The following is a 17,080-nucleotide window of genomic DNA, read 5'->3' as shown; positions in this document are numbered from 1 at the left end:
AATAGATAAAAATATGCAAATAATGGACGTGTAGAGTGACTTTGACATAAAAAACGGACCAAATAATGGCCTTAAAATAGTGCAAAATCCAAGTGTATCAACTCCCCCAAGCTTACATTTTTGTTTGTCCTCGAAAAAAACAATAAAGGCACAGATATAGACGCACAGAATGCACAAGGACTAGACTTCATAATTGCCTCAAAAGATGAAAGAACAGATTAATGTAATCAAATCAAGCAAGGCTTATTAGTGCACTTTCATTACTAACTCGTGGAACACCTTGAATTCACGCACTCACATGTAGCAAACTTCCAAAGACAGGAAGTGTTCTCTCACTCTCAAAGTGTATAGAGGTAATGTGTATAAGCACTCAAATCATGCATCATGCAAAGTTTACCATAGGCTTGCTCAAATTCTAATCCCTCCTCTACTAGATGTGATTAAGTATCAAAAGTCCGAAAGGTCTTTATTTTCGGTTGTAATATAGGCTCTTTGGTAGGTGAGGAAAATTTGGCTAAAAAGTGACTCAAAAAAAAAAAAAATCCCAAGTAGAGTTAAAGTGACTCCACTTTTCTATTACCCAAGGCACTTCTAACACTTTATTTTCTCCTTCAACTCACTTTCCATTCCTTTGATTATTTTTTTTTCATAACCTTTCACACTTTTCCTTTTTATTTCAACCTTTCTTTCTCTTTCATAAGCATCTTTTCTAAGATTAAGCACATATTTGGAATTTTTCTATTTCACAACTTTTTATACTTTTTCCTACATTAAGCACACTACTTTTTATACTTTTTCCTTATCTCTCTAATTCTTTTACAAAATAAGATAACAAAACTAACTAACCCAAGGAATTGTCCCATTTATTTGGCTTCCAAAGAAAAAGGCTTAAAGACTCAAAATTGGCTCCAAAGGGGAAAAAGTAGGCTAGAAAAGATGGTCAATCATCCTCCTAAATCAACTTAAACACTATGTAAACTTAGGCAAGACTAGGAGCAAGTTCTAGAAACATATACATGAATGCAGATAAATCACACAAGAAAGAAATTAAGTCTCAAATCCTCACAAGGTATAAAGTATGATTCAAGGCGAACAAGAAATTAACTAATTATGCACCTTTTCACCAAACTATCAAATCAAAACGTTAAGCGACACTTAAACATAGATGGAATGTAATATCATTGGCAACTCGGTCTAAAGTGTGTCCCTAAGCATGCGTGTTTCTAAGTTCTTCATATTAAGTTCACGACATGGATTCAAGAAAATATTTTTAGAATACAAAATTCTTCTAAACTCACGGTCCACCACTTCATCCCCCCAAACTTATTTACAACAAAGTGTAAGATAAGTTTGTAGAGTCGGTTGGGACGTGAGTGAACTACTAAAAAGAAACATACCTTGAAAAATTTCACGTAGAGGCTTGACGGGGCGAAAATTCTAAAATATTTCGAAAAATCGCGCTGGAGACTGTGCCCAGGTGGCGGGCCGCCGCGGCCTGTCCGGCGGTTGCCGCACGATGTCAGATTGTTCCAGCGTTCAGGTGGCGGACAGCCGCAGCGCTTGCGGCGGTTGCCACGTTGAGGTCAGAACCTGCGGAAAATTTTTCAAAGCAGAAAATTGAACCAAAACCCAAAATACTTATAATTAAAGCAATAATTGTCAAAAATATGGTTGGGTTGCCTCCCAACAAGCGCTCTTTTAAAGTCATTAGCTTGACGTTACCCTTCTTTCACTCCTTGGGTGGTTCCTCTAGATCAACCTCTTCCTCCAACACCTTGTCTGAACTGTAATATTTCTTCACGCGATGGCCATTAGCATGAAAAAACTGTCCATCCGGGATTAGCAACTCCATTTTTCCACTGTCATATATTTTCTTGATCATGTAAGGGTCGGTCCATTTAGTTCTCTTGGGCTGATCAACCGGTCATGGTAAGCCTTCATTCGTTCCTTGTAAGTGGATGAACTATCATAGGCTTCCATCCGAAATTCGTCCATTTCATTAAGAAAAAGATGCGTTTCCTCACCGGCCTTATGGAAGTCTTGGTTCAACTTCTTGATTTCCCCATACGACCTGTATTCCATCTCAAGAGGCAAATGACATGACTTTCCAAACACAAGTTGATAAGGAGACATACCTATAGGGCCCTTGTAGGCGGTACGATACTCCCACAATGCGTCATCTAACCGAAGTGCCCAATCTTTTCTGTTCACGCTCACCGTCTTTTGAAGAACCGACTTGATCTCCATATTTGCTAACTCGGTTTGCCCATTCACTTGAGGATGGTAGGGTGAAGTGACTCCATGCTTGACTCCGTATTTATCCAACACGTTGTCCAACCATCTATTGTTGAAGTGAGATCCTCCATCACTAATAAGAGCACGGGGTGTACCAAACCTGCAAAAGATGTTTTTTTTCTAACAAATGCAGTGACAACTTTCGAATCGTTAGTTCTGGTTGGAATTGGTTCCACCTATCTAGAAACATACTCTACTGCAAGTAAGATGTATTGGTACTCTCTTGATTTTGGGCCTGGTCCCATAAAATCTATCCCCCATACGTCAAACAATTCTACCTCAATGATGGTGTTCATAGGCATCTCCTTCTTCTTGGATATTCCTCACGTTCGTTGGCATTCATTGCATTGGAGAACAAAACTAGCAGAGTCGCGAAAAATGGTAGGCCAGTAGAAACCGCTCTGCAAAATTTTTACAAAAGTCCTTTGCACACCAAAATGCCCTCCTGTTGGGGACGAATGACACCTTTCAACTATGGCCGTCCAATCCTCTTGAGGTACACACCTTCTAAGTATAGTATATGCACATCTTTTGAACAAGTAGGGCAAATCCCAAAAGTAAGATCGTACAACTCTATAAACTTTCTTTTTCTGATAAGGAGTAAGATCGGGAGGATGTACCTTGGCTGCTAGATAATTAACAATATCAGCGTACCATGGAAAAGTGTCTTGAGTGAAGAACAGATGCTCATCGGGGAAGTCCTCATTGATTTCTTGTAATAAATCTTCTCCTTCCACCGGGTGTTCCAACCGTGACAAATGATCCGCTACTACATTTTTACACCCTTTTTTGCAGGATCCATCGGATAAGCCTGGGCTTTGTATCCTTCTTTGCAAACAAGTGCCTATTAGCTGCATGATCAGTATAAACAATAGTTTTAGTCCCAACAACATAAGTAATAAGGCTAATTTCATGCATCGGTTATGTGGTGAAAAACACTTTATTTTGCTGGGTCTAACGCAGTTTTTAAGCCAGGTGTGTGAAGGAGACGCTAGATCCAGGAAGAGCTGGAGGCAATGGACTAGCAAAGGACTCTGAAAATCTTGTCCCTCTTCTGCCCCAAAGCTGAGCCAACTGCAACACCACTTGTGTCGCACATAATTTCAAATGGTTGGCTCCAATCGGGTGTGATGAGGATAGGAGCGCTTACTAGAGCTTTCTTCAAGGTCTCAAAAGCCTGCAAGCAATCGGAAGTAAAATTAAATTTCACATCCTTCTCAAGTAATTTACAAAGAGGTTTAGAGATTTTTGAAAAATCCTGATGAATCTCCGGTAGAAGCATGCGTGTCCTAGAAAACTTCTTACTCCCTTTTCATTGGATGGAGGTCTCAATGGCTGCAATCTTTGCCCTGTCGACTTCTATCCCTGCAGAAGACACTTTATGCCCTAGAACTATACCTTCCTTCACCATAAAGTGACATTTTTCCCAATTGAGAACGAGGTTAGTTTCTACACATCTATGCAAAACCTTAGCTAGATTCTCAAGACAATGATCATAAGATTTGCCAAACACAGAAAAATCATCCATGAAAACCTCCATCACTTTTTCAATCAAGTCATGAAATATGGCCATCATACATCTCTGAAAAGTATCAAGAGCATTACATAAACCAAACGACATCTTCCTATAAGCATAAATACCATAACGACATGTGAAAGCATACTTATGTTGATCTTCGGGAGCAATTGCAATTTGATTATAACCAGAATAACCTTCAAGAAAACAGTAGTAATCATATCCCCTTAGTCTGTAAAGCATCTGATCAATGAAAGGCATAGGGAAATGATCTTTCCTAGTGACCGCATTTAACATCCTATAATCAATGCACACTCTCCAACCTGTAGCTACTCTCGTGGCCATCATCTCTCCATCCTGACCGGACACTACATTCATCCCCCCTTTCTTAGCTACTACTTGTGTAGGACTTACCCATTCACTATCAGATATTGCATATATAATCCCTGCATCTAGTAACTTTATCACCTCTTTTCTCACTACATCTTGCATGATAGGATTAAGTCTACGTTGATTTTGCACACGAGGTTTATGCCCTTCCTCAAGTAAAATTCTATGCATGCATGTGATTGGGCTAATCCCTTTTAAATCACTAATAGACCATCCTATGGCAGACCTATACTTGTTCAACACACACAAAAGCTTTTCACATTCTTTTACACTCAAAGCAGCGGACACAACAACTAGAAAGGTGTTATCTGGCCCTAAGAATGCGTACCTGAGATGTTCGGGGAGTGGCTTCAGCTCTACCTTTGGCGGTCCACGTAGTTTCCCTACTGCTTTCTTTCTCTCTGCCTCCTCTTCGGGAGTGCGTAATGGCAAGAATGTGTTCCCCTTTTGAGGGATTCTTTCCGGTAGCACTTCCAATTCTGCAATTATAGCACACACATTAGCATCACAAGAAGATAGGTCAGCACTAGGTGTGGAAGAATTTATAAGACAAGATTCGAGGGGATCCTGGATTTGATGATAAGTGACTTCTACTTCTCCCACACAATCGGTGACGACTTGGATGACACTACATCCTTGGTAGCCTTCTGCCCCCTCCTTTCCATGGAATTTCAGGGCGTCGTAGATGTTGAATGTAATGCTTTCATCGTTTAATTTCAATATAAGCTCTCCTTTCTGTACATCTATCATGGCTCCTCCAGTAGCTAGAAATGGTCTTCCAAGAATCAAAGACACCTTCTTGTCTTCCTGCATGTCTAACACAACAAAATTAGCTGGGAAAATAAATTCTCCAACTCTAACCAAGACATCTTCCACTATTCCCATTGGTGTAGTTGTGCTCCGATCTGCCATTTGCAACGTAATTGAGGTGGGGCGGATGTTATCAGCATCAAGTTTCCTGTAAATAGATAAATGCATCAAATTAATACTAGATCATAGATCACATAATGCCTTACCCTTCACATCATTCCCTAAAACACAAGATAAAGTAAAACTCCCTGGATCCTTGTGTTTAGTGGGTAATCCCTTTTGGATGATAGCACTGCAGTTCTCTGTTAAGCCCAATGTCTCGTACTTTCCCTACTTTCTTTTCTTGGCCACCAAATCTTTCAAAAACTTAGCATAATTGGGCATTTGTTGCAGGGCTTCCACTAGTGGGATGTTGATGTGGACCTTACTCATTGCTTCCAAGATATTGGCAAACTGGGCGTCAAGCTTCTTGCTTTTCAATCACTTGGGATATGGGATGGTGACACTGCCTTTCAGCCGGCGGACCGCCGCAATGGAGTGTGGCGGCTGCCGGGACTTCATCAGTGTCCGTTCCAGAGCCTGTCTCGACTTGCTGGGGGGTAGCCGGCGGGTCGTCGTGTTGTGGCGCGGTGGGCTGCCGCACGTCTTCGACAGACTTGTTGCTGGGCGACTTCTCTGCCTCCCTTCTTCCCCTGCCTAGGTCTCCTGCCTCCGGAGATTGATATGTAGTTCCGCTACGCAACTGCACAGTTTGACACTTTCCTTTCGGGTTTACCTCTGGCAGGCTAGGAAGCATACCTGGAGTGTGCTTGCTTCCTATGGTTGTGGCTAGAATACCAAGGTTAAATTCCAGTATCCCGACTTGAGTGACGAGGTTTGCCAACCCTCTTTCCAAGGTGCTTGTATTCCTTTCCAAATTTTCCAGCCTCTGGTTCGTCACCTTTCTATGTTCGAGAACTTCAGCAATGCAGATTTCTAACAGATCCTTCCAATTGGAGCGGGATTCATCCTCCATACCTGCCCATATTTCAGAATAATTATAAGAACAGTAATCTTGTGCATCGTAGGAGTAATCAGAGCGTTTGGGTCGTAGTATGATCCCCCATGGTCGGGGTTATAGCACTCCTCGTAATATCCCCCTTGTTGCTCATCATAGTAACCATATGGATTCTCCATGCCTGCAGGAAATCCATTAAAACAAAAGAAAATAAAAATAAAAATAAAAAATAAAAATAAAAACTGAAAGCATTTAAAATCCAAAGTAGTAAAATTGTCCGTTTGAAGATATCACTCCAAAGTGAATTGTCTTCCCCGGCAACGGCGCCAAAAACTTGATGCACTATTTTTTAGAACTAAATAAACCTGCAAGTATACAGAGTATATATAGTATAGCTAAAGGTCAGTACCGGATATCGAACACGAGGAAAATAAACACAGACTGTCTATCTTCTACTAAGACTCAATTACTATCTGGAGAAACGAAAGGTTTTGAAAACTCTTTGGAAACTGAAAGCAATGGAAAGCAAATAACAACTGATTGCAAATAAAACACGGAGATAAAATATAGAGATAAGGGAATTCCAGGGATGTGCGTTCATAGTAAGGTTATACAAATTCCAAACTACAATACTCTAGCACAGTTATTATTTTGATAGAACGAGTCACCTAGCTTACGCTCATGCGATGCAAACGTTGATTACAAGATTAGGGTTGTCAATCCTAATACGTAACTCCAAAAAGCTCCTAAGACCCTTGAAAAGTCCTCACTCTCAATTAACAGTGCCGTTTTAAGGGAAGCTAACTGTAGCGTCTACTAAGTGAACCTAACTCGCTAGAACTCTCTCACAGTTATGAAGCAAGTTGTATTAAATCCTACAAGATTGTTTCACTCAATCATGCAGCATCAGAATTACTTAGGGAAGAAACAAAGTAAAAACAAAACGGATATTAAATAGAAAATTGGAATTGTATAACCAAAGTCGTTACTAACACATCCCTAGAATCCTATAGGTTTAGTTACACATAATGAAATAAGCTAAACACATAGATTGAAGGGAAGACAATTTGAACATAAAACACGTAGATGAAACGACAGTGCAGGGCAATCATGGTCACGGAATTGACAAAGGCTCATGATTAGTTTGAAGTGGAGGACCCTTCAACCTCTACAATCTACATTGTCAACAAGGAAAGTCCTTCTCCCAAAAAGGACAAACCTAGAGCACGACAAGGAAAGTCAATCTACTATGAGGATTGACTTTCCCATATAAATAGGACCTCAAGCTTCATCAAAAGATAGCTTCTTTTTGCAACATAAATTCCCAAAGATTAAAAGCTAGAGTACGTCATTGTGCAAGGAGTTGAAGAAGGATTTCAAGAACATCAAGAACGACAAGGATTCAACCTACGGGTTTTATTTGCTTTAGTTTTATGTTCAAATTGTCTTCCCTTCAATCTATGTGTTTAGTTTATTTCATTATTTGTAACTAAACTCATAGGATTCTAGGGATGTGTTAGTCATGACTTTGGCTATACAATTCCAGTTTTCTAATTAATATCCGTTTTGTTTTTACTTTGTTTCTTCCCTAAGTAATTCTGATGTTGCATGATTGAGTGACACTATCTTGCATGATTTAATATAACTTGCTTCATAACTATGAGAGAGTTCTAGCGAGTTAGATCCACTTAGTAGACGCTACAGTTAGCTTCTCTTTAAACGGCACTGTTAATTGAGAGTGAGGACTTTTCAAGGGTCTTAGGAGCTTTATGGAGTTACGTGTTAGGATTGACAACCCTAATCCTGTAATCAACGTTTGCATCGCATGAGCGTAAGCTAGGTGACTCGTTCTATCAAAGTAATAACTGTGCTAGAGTATTGTAGTTTGGAATTTGTAGAACCATAACCGTGAACGCACATCCCTGGAATTTCCTTACCTCTATATTTTATCTCCGTGTTTTATTTGCAATCAGTTGTTATTTGCTTTCCATTGCTTTCAGTTTCCAAAGAGTTTTCAAAACCTTTCGTTTCTCCAGATAGTAATTGAGTCTTAGTAGAAGATAGACAGTCTGTGTTTATTTTCCTCGTGTTCGATATCCGGTACTGACCTTTAGTTATACTATATATACTCTGTATACTTGCAGGTTTATTTAGTGCTAAAAAATAGTGTATCAAGCAGTAAAGACTAAAGAAAATATAAAGATTAAAATATGGCTTAGGTCGCAACAACAACTGCATTGGGCAAAAGACCGCCTCAATCTTCACTAATAGTCACAAGGTAAGCACCATGAGATAGTCAGACCACAAACCTTAGGGTTCAATCGATAGCACATCGTACAGGACAACTCACAAACACGAGAACTAACAATGCATTCTCATAACCACAACCAACCAGGACACTCAAGAATATGTGAATCTCTCGGAATACACTGGATCGACTGAAGATTCCTCCTCCAACTTAGCAGGTAAAACAAAAACATTCAACCAAGCGCCAGACTTCATGAGTCAACAAAAAAGTTGCCTCCGCTAGAGATACCCGTTCAAATCTCATAGGAAAAGAGAAGAGAACTATCCAAGTGGAAGGTCAGAACGAATCAGAGAGAGGAGGAGAAAGGAAACCCAAATCCGAAGACAGAGAGAGAAAGAGAAAGAGAATGAAAGAATGAGACATAGAAGTGGTTGGTTTAACCACACTCAAAACAAACACACTCTAAATCGAGCAGCCATCAATCGTGATGCTAGTGGAGTGCCATGCGGTGGCCATCGGAACACACCTGGTAAGTCGCAGGTTGAACACGTATATGGGCAAACACAGTCAATTAGGCCTTCATTAATTCAAATATGACCGAGCCCAATATAATTAATACTGAGCCCAATTAATAATAGGTCCATACATCCCACAACAACCCTACCCATCATTTTACTAAATTTTTTATAAATAACACTGTGACATTTTTTAATGAATCGAAAACTAGATGTCACATAACATAATTTTAATAGTTCATTTAATGAATTAAGTGATAAGGATTAAATTGTTGTATAATAGAGTCCAAAAAGGGCATGGTCACATAACATCCCTCAAAAAACACATATATATTTAAAATGCATTACCACCCAAAGCAAATGATAACCACCATTTCCATGCAAAGAAAGAACTCCCCATATTAGTAACTTCCGATACACATACCAATCTAGCACCCAAAACTCTCTCCATCATCCGCCGCTCTTCTCCCCTGATGGAGGAGCGGCACCCACCGTCCGACACCAATGCCGAAGCCCCAATCCGCCCCCCTCCCCTCCCCCTCCCGCCCGGCCACGAGACCTACGTGGTCCAATTCCCCCTCGACAACGTGTGCCGCGTCCCTCCCGCGGACCACGCCCGCATTGTCGAGGAGCACACCCGCAAGACCGCCCTCAAGCTATCCCAGCCCCGGCGCCGCCGCTTCCGCTGCTCCCTCGCCCTCCCCCTCTTCCTCATCGTCTCCGTCCTCACCCTCGCCGCCTTCACCGCCCGCTCCACCCTCTACCGCCCCCTCACCCCCTCCTTCTACGTCACCTACATCCGCGCCTACAACTTGACCAATAATTTAATATTTAATTCCAATTCCGATTCCGGTTCCAATTCCACGCGTCCCCCGCCCGAATTTCGTGTGGGGATTCGGGCGGGAAACAGGAACCCCTGGCTGACGATGCATTACATCGGCGGGGGCGCGGCCTCGCTGGAGTTTAAGGAAAAGTGGATCGCGCGGGGGAGGGCGCCCGCCACGATCAACGAGAACGACGAGGGGAACGCGAATTTCACGGTGTGTTTGGCCGGGAATGGGACGGCGGCGCTGCCGAACGCGGTGAAGGAGAGATTGGGGAGTGAATCGGAGAAATACATGGAGCTGGCGATGGATTTGACGGTGGAGATGAGGAGTTTGTTGAGAAATGAGGAGTTGATATTGCAGATTTTTTGCGATTTTAAGGTTCGGCATTCATTGGCAAAGAATGCCAAAATTTCATGGCAAAGTTGTGTAATTGGTTTATAACGTTTGGATTGATCTATATGCGTCACATGTACATTATTATTGTGCTATTTTGTTTAATTATGACATGATAAATGTACGTTTGAGAAGCATGTTTTTATGTTTCTAGAATAGAGGATGGAATATTTGTTATCTAAACCGATTTTGTGACTATTGTTTTTGTCGTGAAATTTTATTCTCTTGTCCATTTATGGACTATGAATTTTGTAAAAGCTCGTAGTATGTATTTTGAAAGATAATCATCAACTAGCATTTGCAGATTTATGTATGTTTTTTTATTTGCATTTTTTTGGGTTTTGAGATTGAACCGAAATGTCTCCTTGTATAATCATTTATATCACGAAGTTCGGTCAAAATTTGGTCGGTCCTATAAACTATGAAACTGGAATATTAAATCATGAAATTTGAATATTTATTAATTGTCTCATCGATGCACAAATCGACATCCTTTTGTGATGTTAAAAATGAAAATATTTTAATAACATAAGAACATAAATGAGAAAATAAAAGAATATAAAAGAAAAAATACACACGTCCTTTGAATATCGTAAAAAAATGATTTTTGTGCATGGATGAGACAATTAAGAAAAATTGAAACATTAGGATTTAATATTTTAATTTCAAAATTCACAAGGCATATTTAAAATTGACCAAACTTCATAATTTGAATGAATATTAACCCAATTTATTAAACTAAATAAGGGCTGGCTCAATTTATGGGCCTAATATAGGCTAACGGGCCTTCATTTTGACCCAAACTGAAATTACATGAATCCCCGTATCGTATCCTTGTGAATAAGTCACTCATGATATAAAAATAATTATAGATTTAAATAGGTTGGATGCAAAATGGTTTCGTGTTTGAGTCCAAACGGTATTTAAATTTTTTTTTATCATCCATAAAATAGCAGTATAGATTTTGAAATAATCCCATTTGTAATACGAGGTTAACTATCATTTTATACAACACCAGTAATAATTTATACGCCTATTAATTTTAAATTGAAATTGACTTTTTATAAATTATAAACTAGTTTTATTATAAAACGAATCATTAGAAAATTGCGATTAGTTTTATTGTAACAACGATTATAATAATTGCAACCATGGAGGTGTATGGGTTAAGGTTACAAATGTATGATTGCTCTGACAATAATTATTTGCAAAGTGCTTCTAATCCCTTTTCCTTTTTCTAATTTTTTATTCGGTAGTATGCAAGTTTGGATGTCTCCCAACTCCAAAACTAATAGCATGATAGTTGCTTTATACACAAAACCAGTAGGATTAGGATATATTTCCTGATTAAAGTGGTGGAGTAGATCAATAATGAGATCATTTTAAAGACTATCATTATAAAAAGGCTCTATAACTCTTTAAATTAGGACTAATCATTGCTATGCTAAAGGCGTGACGCTTTTGTTAGTGGTTATTACTTTAAAAGAGCTCTATTAAGAACCATTAATTATGATATTCAAAGATATATTTTTATTATATTTTTATTTTTATCGTTACCTAAGTATATGTAATAATAAAAAAAAAAGTGATATTGTAGTGTTATACATGTGTAAGTACTGATATACTAGTACCGATTTTATAATTCATTATATATTTGGGTCTTTTATTTTTGGATTTAATTATTTTAATATTTTATTTAATATGAAAGTACTCCATTTATTACAATGAAAATGAAGCATTTTCCTCTTTAGAGTATTTCAACAAAAATAATCAATTTCTAAAAGTAGAAATATATTTTTCTCTACTTTATTTTTATTTTATTTTATTCTTCCATTATTATGGTAGTAAAATAATTTTTAGGTTATTTTATATTTTGTGCTTCGCACCCTAAAAAAGAACCGATTTTTGTTTCTTCAATTTTTCTAAATATACTGCATTGCAACTCTAGATCTCTCTTTATGCTAGTAGTCTAGTACTACTATTATATACTCCCTCCGTCCCGGCTAAGATGACACATTCCTTAGTCGGCACGGAGTTTTAGGAGTTATTGGTTAAAGTGTTTAATTTGAGAGAGAAAATGTGGGTGTAAGTATTAAAGTAGAGAGATAAAGAAAGATGGATATTTTAATAGGAGTGAGAAAAAGTGGTTGAATGTATTAATTGGAGAGATAAAGTTTCTAAAAAAGGAAATGTGTCATCTTAGTTGGGACAAACTAAAAAGGAAAATGTGTTATCTTAAGCGGGACGGAGGGATTATATGTGCATGCACCTAGGGTCATGTTAAAATTCAATACATTTTTCTTGAATAAATATACAAAGATCCGTATATTTCACTTTTTCTAGAGGAATCTTGTGATTTTGTTGCAATATAGGAGTATTAGATTCTGTACAATTTTTGTATATAGAAGTAATTATTTTCCAATTTAAATAAATTGGAGATATGCAGTTGTAATCTACTGTTTCAACTTTTATAAAGTGACGATTTGTTTTTATGTATTTATACACCGCACGTACTTTTATTCAATTGGTGATAATTATATAGAAGCAATTATTTTCCATGATATTCACCGACTACTCGCAAAGCGTTCCAAATTTTGGTGCCATACCTAAAAATAAGGACTAAAAAAGTATAGCTAAATAAATGTTGGAAGGCTTTAGAAATCATTCTTATAAACAATAAGGGGAATTATTAAAATACATCATTTAAGGCACTACTAAAAACAGCTTCTAAATACAGAACTTAATTAGAGGCACGATTAAAAACTATTTTAAATATGGATAACTGTTCCAAAAAACATGAACTTTGTAAAAAGTTTGGTTTTTCCATCAACTTCAAATGTTGCACCAAAAATCACGAACTTTGTCGGGTTGTACAAATATCTCATCCGATCCGACTCGATAGTTTTCTGATAAAAACTTATCTAACGTGGCACAACTCTGGCTTGACCTGGCAAATCGTAAATTGCACGTAAAACAACGTCGTTTTATTTATGTTTCTTGAATTAAATAAAAATAAAAATTAGGTATTACGCGATTTCACTCTCTTCCTTGACTGCGATTTCCTCTTCCTTCGTTGCGATTTCACTCTCATCTGAGGTGGAGAAGTTTCTCAACAATAATCCAGACAATTGGACCTTGTTCTCATCCTTCGCCGTCGCGAATCAACTTCCAGATTCATACAATCCAAATCGAGAAAACTGACTACAATTGAGCAACGAATTTAAAACGAAATGCATAACTTTCGGAGGTTGCGGTCGCCGTCTCGGTCACGGTCGAGGTCGCCGCCGCTGAGCAGAAGATAGGATTCAAAGGGTTGAAGTTTGATTTTTGATGTTAGGGTTTGTCTGGTAGTTTTTTACATCTTCCAATTTGGGGGTGGGTGGGAAAGGGGTGTATTTTAGGAGAATTAAAAAAAATTAATAATTTTATTTAATTATTCTAATTTTTATTCCATGTCATTGCACACAACAACATCCACGTCAGACATATACACACGTCAACACACTACTTAGCCGGAAAACCCGACTTGGGAAATCGGAGCACGTTGGCAAAGTTCGTGATTTTTGGTGCAACATTTGAAGTTGATGGGAAATACCAAACTTTTTGCAATGTTCATGCTTTTTGGAGCAGTTATCCCTTTTAAATACTTCCTTCATCCCTAAAAGTTTGTCACACTTCTTTTCTGAACTCGTTTTATAAAAATAATAATAAATTATTAGAGTGGAGAGAAGGTAAAGTAAGAGAGAAAATAATTTAGTTAAAACTTTTCTCTGCATTATAATTTCTTTTACCTTACCCTCCCTCCATGCTTTAATTATTTATTACTCTCTTCATTCAGAAACGAGTGCAGAAAAGAAGTGTGACAAACTTTCAAGAATGGAGAGATTATACAACTTAGAGACACTATTAAAAAATATCCATAAATACAACTTCGAGACACTGTTAAAAACCATCCATTAATACAATTTAGAGACACATTGGAGGGGATGTATTCATATTCATAAGGTAAATATTGGTCAAAAACAAAACACTTGTTAATCCATTGGATCTTGTGATTTAACGGTTAGATTAATGTCATGTGTCATCTAATAATGTAGATTATCAGTCTAATAATGTAATTAGCTAATAATGTACTCCCTTCGTTTCTTCAAAGTTGAGGCGGAACTTTTCGGCACGGAGTTTTAGAAATGAATGTTGGGTGTGTTAAATAAATAGATAAAAAAAAGTAAGAGAGATGAAAAGGTAAGAGAATAAAGTATAAAGTGAATAAAGTAGAGAGAAAAAGTAAGAAAGAGAGAAAAGTTACCATATATGGAAATGACTCAACTATGAAGAAACTTCCCAAAATAGAAAAATGACTCAACTATGAAGAAACAGAGGGAGTACCATTTTAGTAAAATAATGTAGTTAGTCTAACAATGTAGCATCTTAGTCTAATAGTGTATCTTATCGCAACCATCCATCCAAGGGCTTTGATTTTTGTGTTGTATACTAAGGATGTGTGAGAACCCTAATACACACATTAGAGATCTCTAATTATAACATTAATCTAGAAAGATATCTGTTACATCTAATATTGAATTGTGATATAGGGCAACACCTCACGATTAAGATCATCTCCAATGGTAAACTAAAACCTAAAATGGATAGACAATTAGCTCCAGTAGTACTCCAAAATCAATCCTCCATTCGTCCAACTAATTTTGGAACATTTGCTTTTTGATATATATCAAGTTGTTTTGTGAACAAGTGGAGAGATAATAAAGTAAAAATGTTGTTGTTCCATTTGAGGAAGTACTCCCTTCGTTCCCCAATATGTGTTTCATTTAACTCGACATGAGTTTTAAGAAAAATGTAATTTAAAGTGAGTTGTAAAAGTTAGTGTATGTGAGCCCTACTTTTATATATTACTCACCTCGTTCAGGCCGATCACACGTTTTTTAGCCGGCACAGGATTTTACGAGTCGTTGGTTAATGCGTTTATTTAGAAAGATAAAAGGTGGATGTAAATATTGAATGAAAAGAGAAAAAAGGTTGAATATTTTATTTGAAGTGAAAAAAAGTGGTTAGGTGTATTAATTGGAGAGAGAAAGTTATCAAAAATATAAATGCGTCATCTTATTTAGGACAAACTAAAAACATAAGTTTGTCATCTTAACTGGACGGAAGAAGTAGTTTATAATAAAATGTAAGTGAAGATGAATAGTGTGATATGAGATCCACTACCAAAAGTTGTAAAAATGATGTGAGACAATTAATATGAGGACCAAAATGGAAAACTAGGACACACATTGACGAACAGAAAGAATACATAATTTCTAGTGGGACAATCAAACACAAAATAATATATTATTTTTAATGAGACGAGAAAGAATACATAATTTTTTGTGGGACAATCAAACACAAAATAATATTTTATTTTTAATGAGACCAGAGAGTATGTAAAAATAAGACACGCAATATATTACTCCTCTGTTCCTCTGTAGCTAAGTCGTATTCCTCTTTAGATTGTCACACTATAGCTGAGTCATTTCCTTTTAGGCAAAATGTACTTTACGCTCACTTACTTTACTCTCTTTTCGTCTCTCAACTTTTTTACTTTTTACTTTATTCTCCTTTTACTTAACTCATTTAAAACAATTTTTTTTTAAATATCGTACCGAAAAGAAATGACTCTGCTACATAGGAAATGAGAGAGTACTTACTAGTACTTTTTACAACCAATTTCTATTTCTAATAACTTGAGACAGGTTAAACCATTTATGATAATTAATGGGACGAAGAAAGTATTTTTTGGAAGAAAGATATAATATAAAAATAAAAACATGAAATTACAAACGTTTATTTCTGGACGAGACGGCGACGACTAGTAACACAATAAATGAAATCAAAATGTTTAATAATAAAATAATACTAATAAAAATAAAAAGAAACTGTCAGAAGGATTCAGAATGAATCCAGGCAATGAACTTCAACCACATACATCCCTCCAATCGTTTTCCCATCACATGCCACATGCTAAATCATGTGAACCCGCGTGACCCAATATAATAATTTTGGTCCATAATTATATCACAGTCTAGTCCATGCTACTCATTAGAAAACAATTGCACCACAAAATGAATAGTCTAAAGAATCAGAACAAAATTTAATGCATATAGAGATAGAGGTAATTAATGAGCATATATAAAATGGAAGATATAGCATGGTACTAAGGGGTTCGATCACCAATGTGCAATAGCGCCCAAAATCCGGTCGACCACTAGTGTCGAAATTTCGACGCTATTGCAAGAGGGGAAGTGCGACACTATTGCATGAGGAATCCGTCTTAGGATTTCAAAAAAAAAAAAAAAATTCTTTATGAGTTTTACTATATAAATAACCCACTTCACATCTCATTTATCCCTTTCCACTCACAAAAAATGAATCCTTGTGGCCCCAACATATCCCGACGGATCTCAAGTACCCTAACGGTCCCCCAAAGCTCCCAACAACCTCCGCTAAGTTGCGAGATTTGATCTCAACTTCGCCAATGTGGGGAACTATGGAGACCTGTAGTGGCTGGTCATGGAACACTAAGATCTGGGTACACTAGGATCGCATGGCTCCACCATAGACCCGAATGACAACTTCCCGATCAACATTAGCAAGCACGACATTTCAGATATGGAGCCGTCGCTTCCTAAGGAGGCTAAATGGCAAAGCAAAGACCCTTCACCCCGTTAGTCGCAAGGTCTATAAAATGGAGGAGATGATGGTTCTGATTAGGTGCTAGGTTGCAAGTATGAAACATTTGTTTTTTCACACGTGATTATATGTAGTGTCATTTTCTGAGTTAAGTGAAAAGAGAATAAAGTAAAAGATAGAAAAATAGAAATGATATTTTTTCTATTTTTAGAAAATGTGTCATTTTTAGTGAGACAATCTAAAATGAAAAACGTTTTATTTTTAATAGAACATAGAAATATCTTATTAAAAATATAGCTTGTGTTCAATATGACATTTAAAATGAGCATGTATAGATATCTTGAGTGCATGTGCTCTAAGGGATTATACTATCATTTTGTCTCAATCCATCCTAAAAGTTTA

At 37.2% G+C, this 17,080-nt stretch overlaps 2 protein-coding genes across 2 annotated transcripts; one reads left to right on the top strand and one right to left on the bottom strand.

Annotated features, from left to right (window-relative positions):
- Positions 1–1,878: 1,878 nt before the first annotated feature.
- On the bottom strand, positions 1,879–5,443 carry LOC148931170 (uncharacterized). The gene is made up of 5 exons (XM_089066740.1): positions 5,346–5,443; positions 3,644–5,159; positions 3,329–3,472; positions 2,950–3,146; positions 1,879–2,395 (listed from the first exon to the last, which is right to left on the bottom strand). Exons 1-5 carry the CDS (start codon positions 5,441–5,443, stop codon positions 1,879–1,881), a joined length of 2,472 nt encoding a protein of 823 aa, XP_088922866.1.
- Positions 5,444–9,179: 3,736 nt separating this feature from the next.
- LOC125210480 (NDR1/HIN1-like protein 13) lies at positions 9,180–10,304 on the top strand. The gene has a single exon (XM_048110031.2). It carries the CDS (start codon positions 9,245–9,247, stop codon positions 10,037–10,039), a length of 795 nt encoding a protein of 264 aa, XP_047965988.1. The 5' UTR covers positions 9,180–9,244; the 3' UTR covers positions 10,040–10,304.
- Positions 10,305–17,080: the final 6,776 nt, after the last annotated feature.

The sequence above is a fragment of the Salvia hispanica genome, chromosome 3, assembly GCF_029641045.1.
Source record: "Salvia hispanica isolate PSC_SH4W2 chromosome 3, Shi_PSC_v1, whole genome shotgun sequence".
NCBI classification, from domain to species: domain Eukaryota; kingdom Viridiplantae; phylum Streptophyta; class Magnoliopsida; order Lamiales; family Lamiaceae; genus Salvia; species Salvia hispanica.
This window is presented reverse-complemented; position numbering and strand designations above follow the sequence as displayed.

Excerpts from the sequence above, each read along its gene's own strand:
- LOC125210480 (XM_048110031.2), top strand. The coding sequence starts at position 9,245 with ATGGAGGAGCGGCACCCACCGTCCGACACCAATGCCGAAGCCCCAATC.
- LOC148931170 (XM_089066740.1), bottom strand. The coding sequence starts at position 5,443 with ATGAGTAAGGTCCACATCAACATCCCACTAGTGGAAGCCCTGCAACAA. Across the intron at positions 5,160-5,345 it reads TTGGTGGCCAAGAAAAGAAA|GAAACTTGATGCTGATAACA; the intron begins GTAGGGAAAGTA and ends ATCTATTTACAG. Across the intron at positions 3,473-3,643 it reads CAGGGATAGAAGTCGACAGG|GCTTTTGAGACCTTGAAGAA; the intron begins GCAAAGATTGCA and ends GATTGCTTGCAG.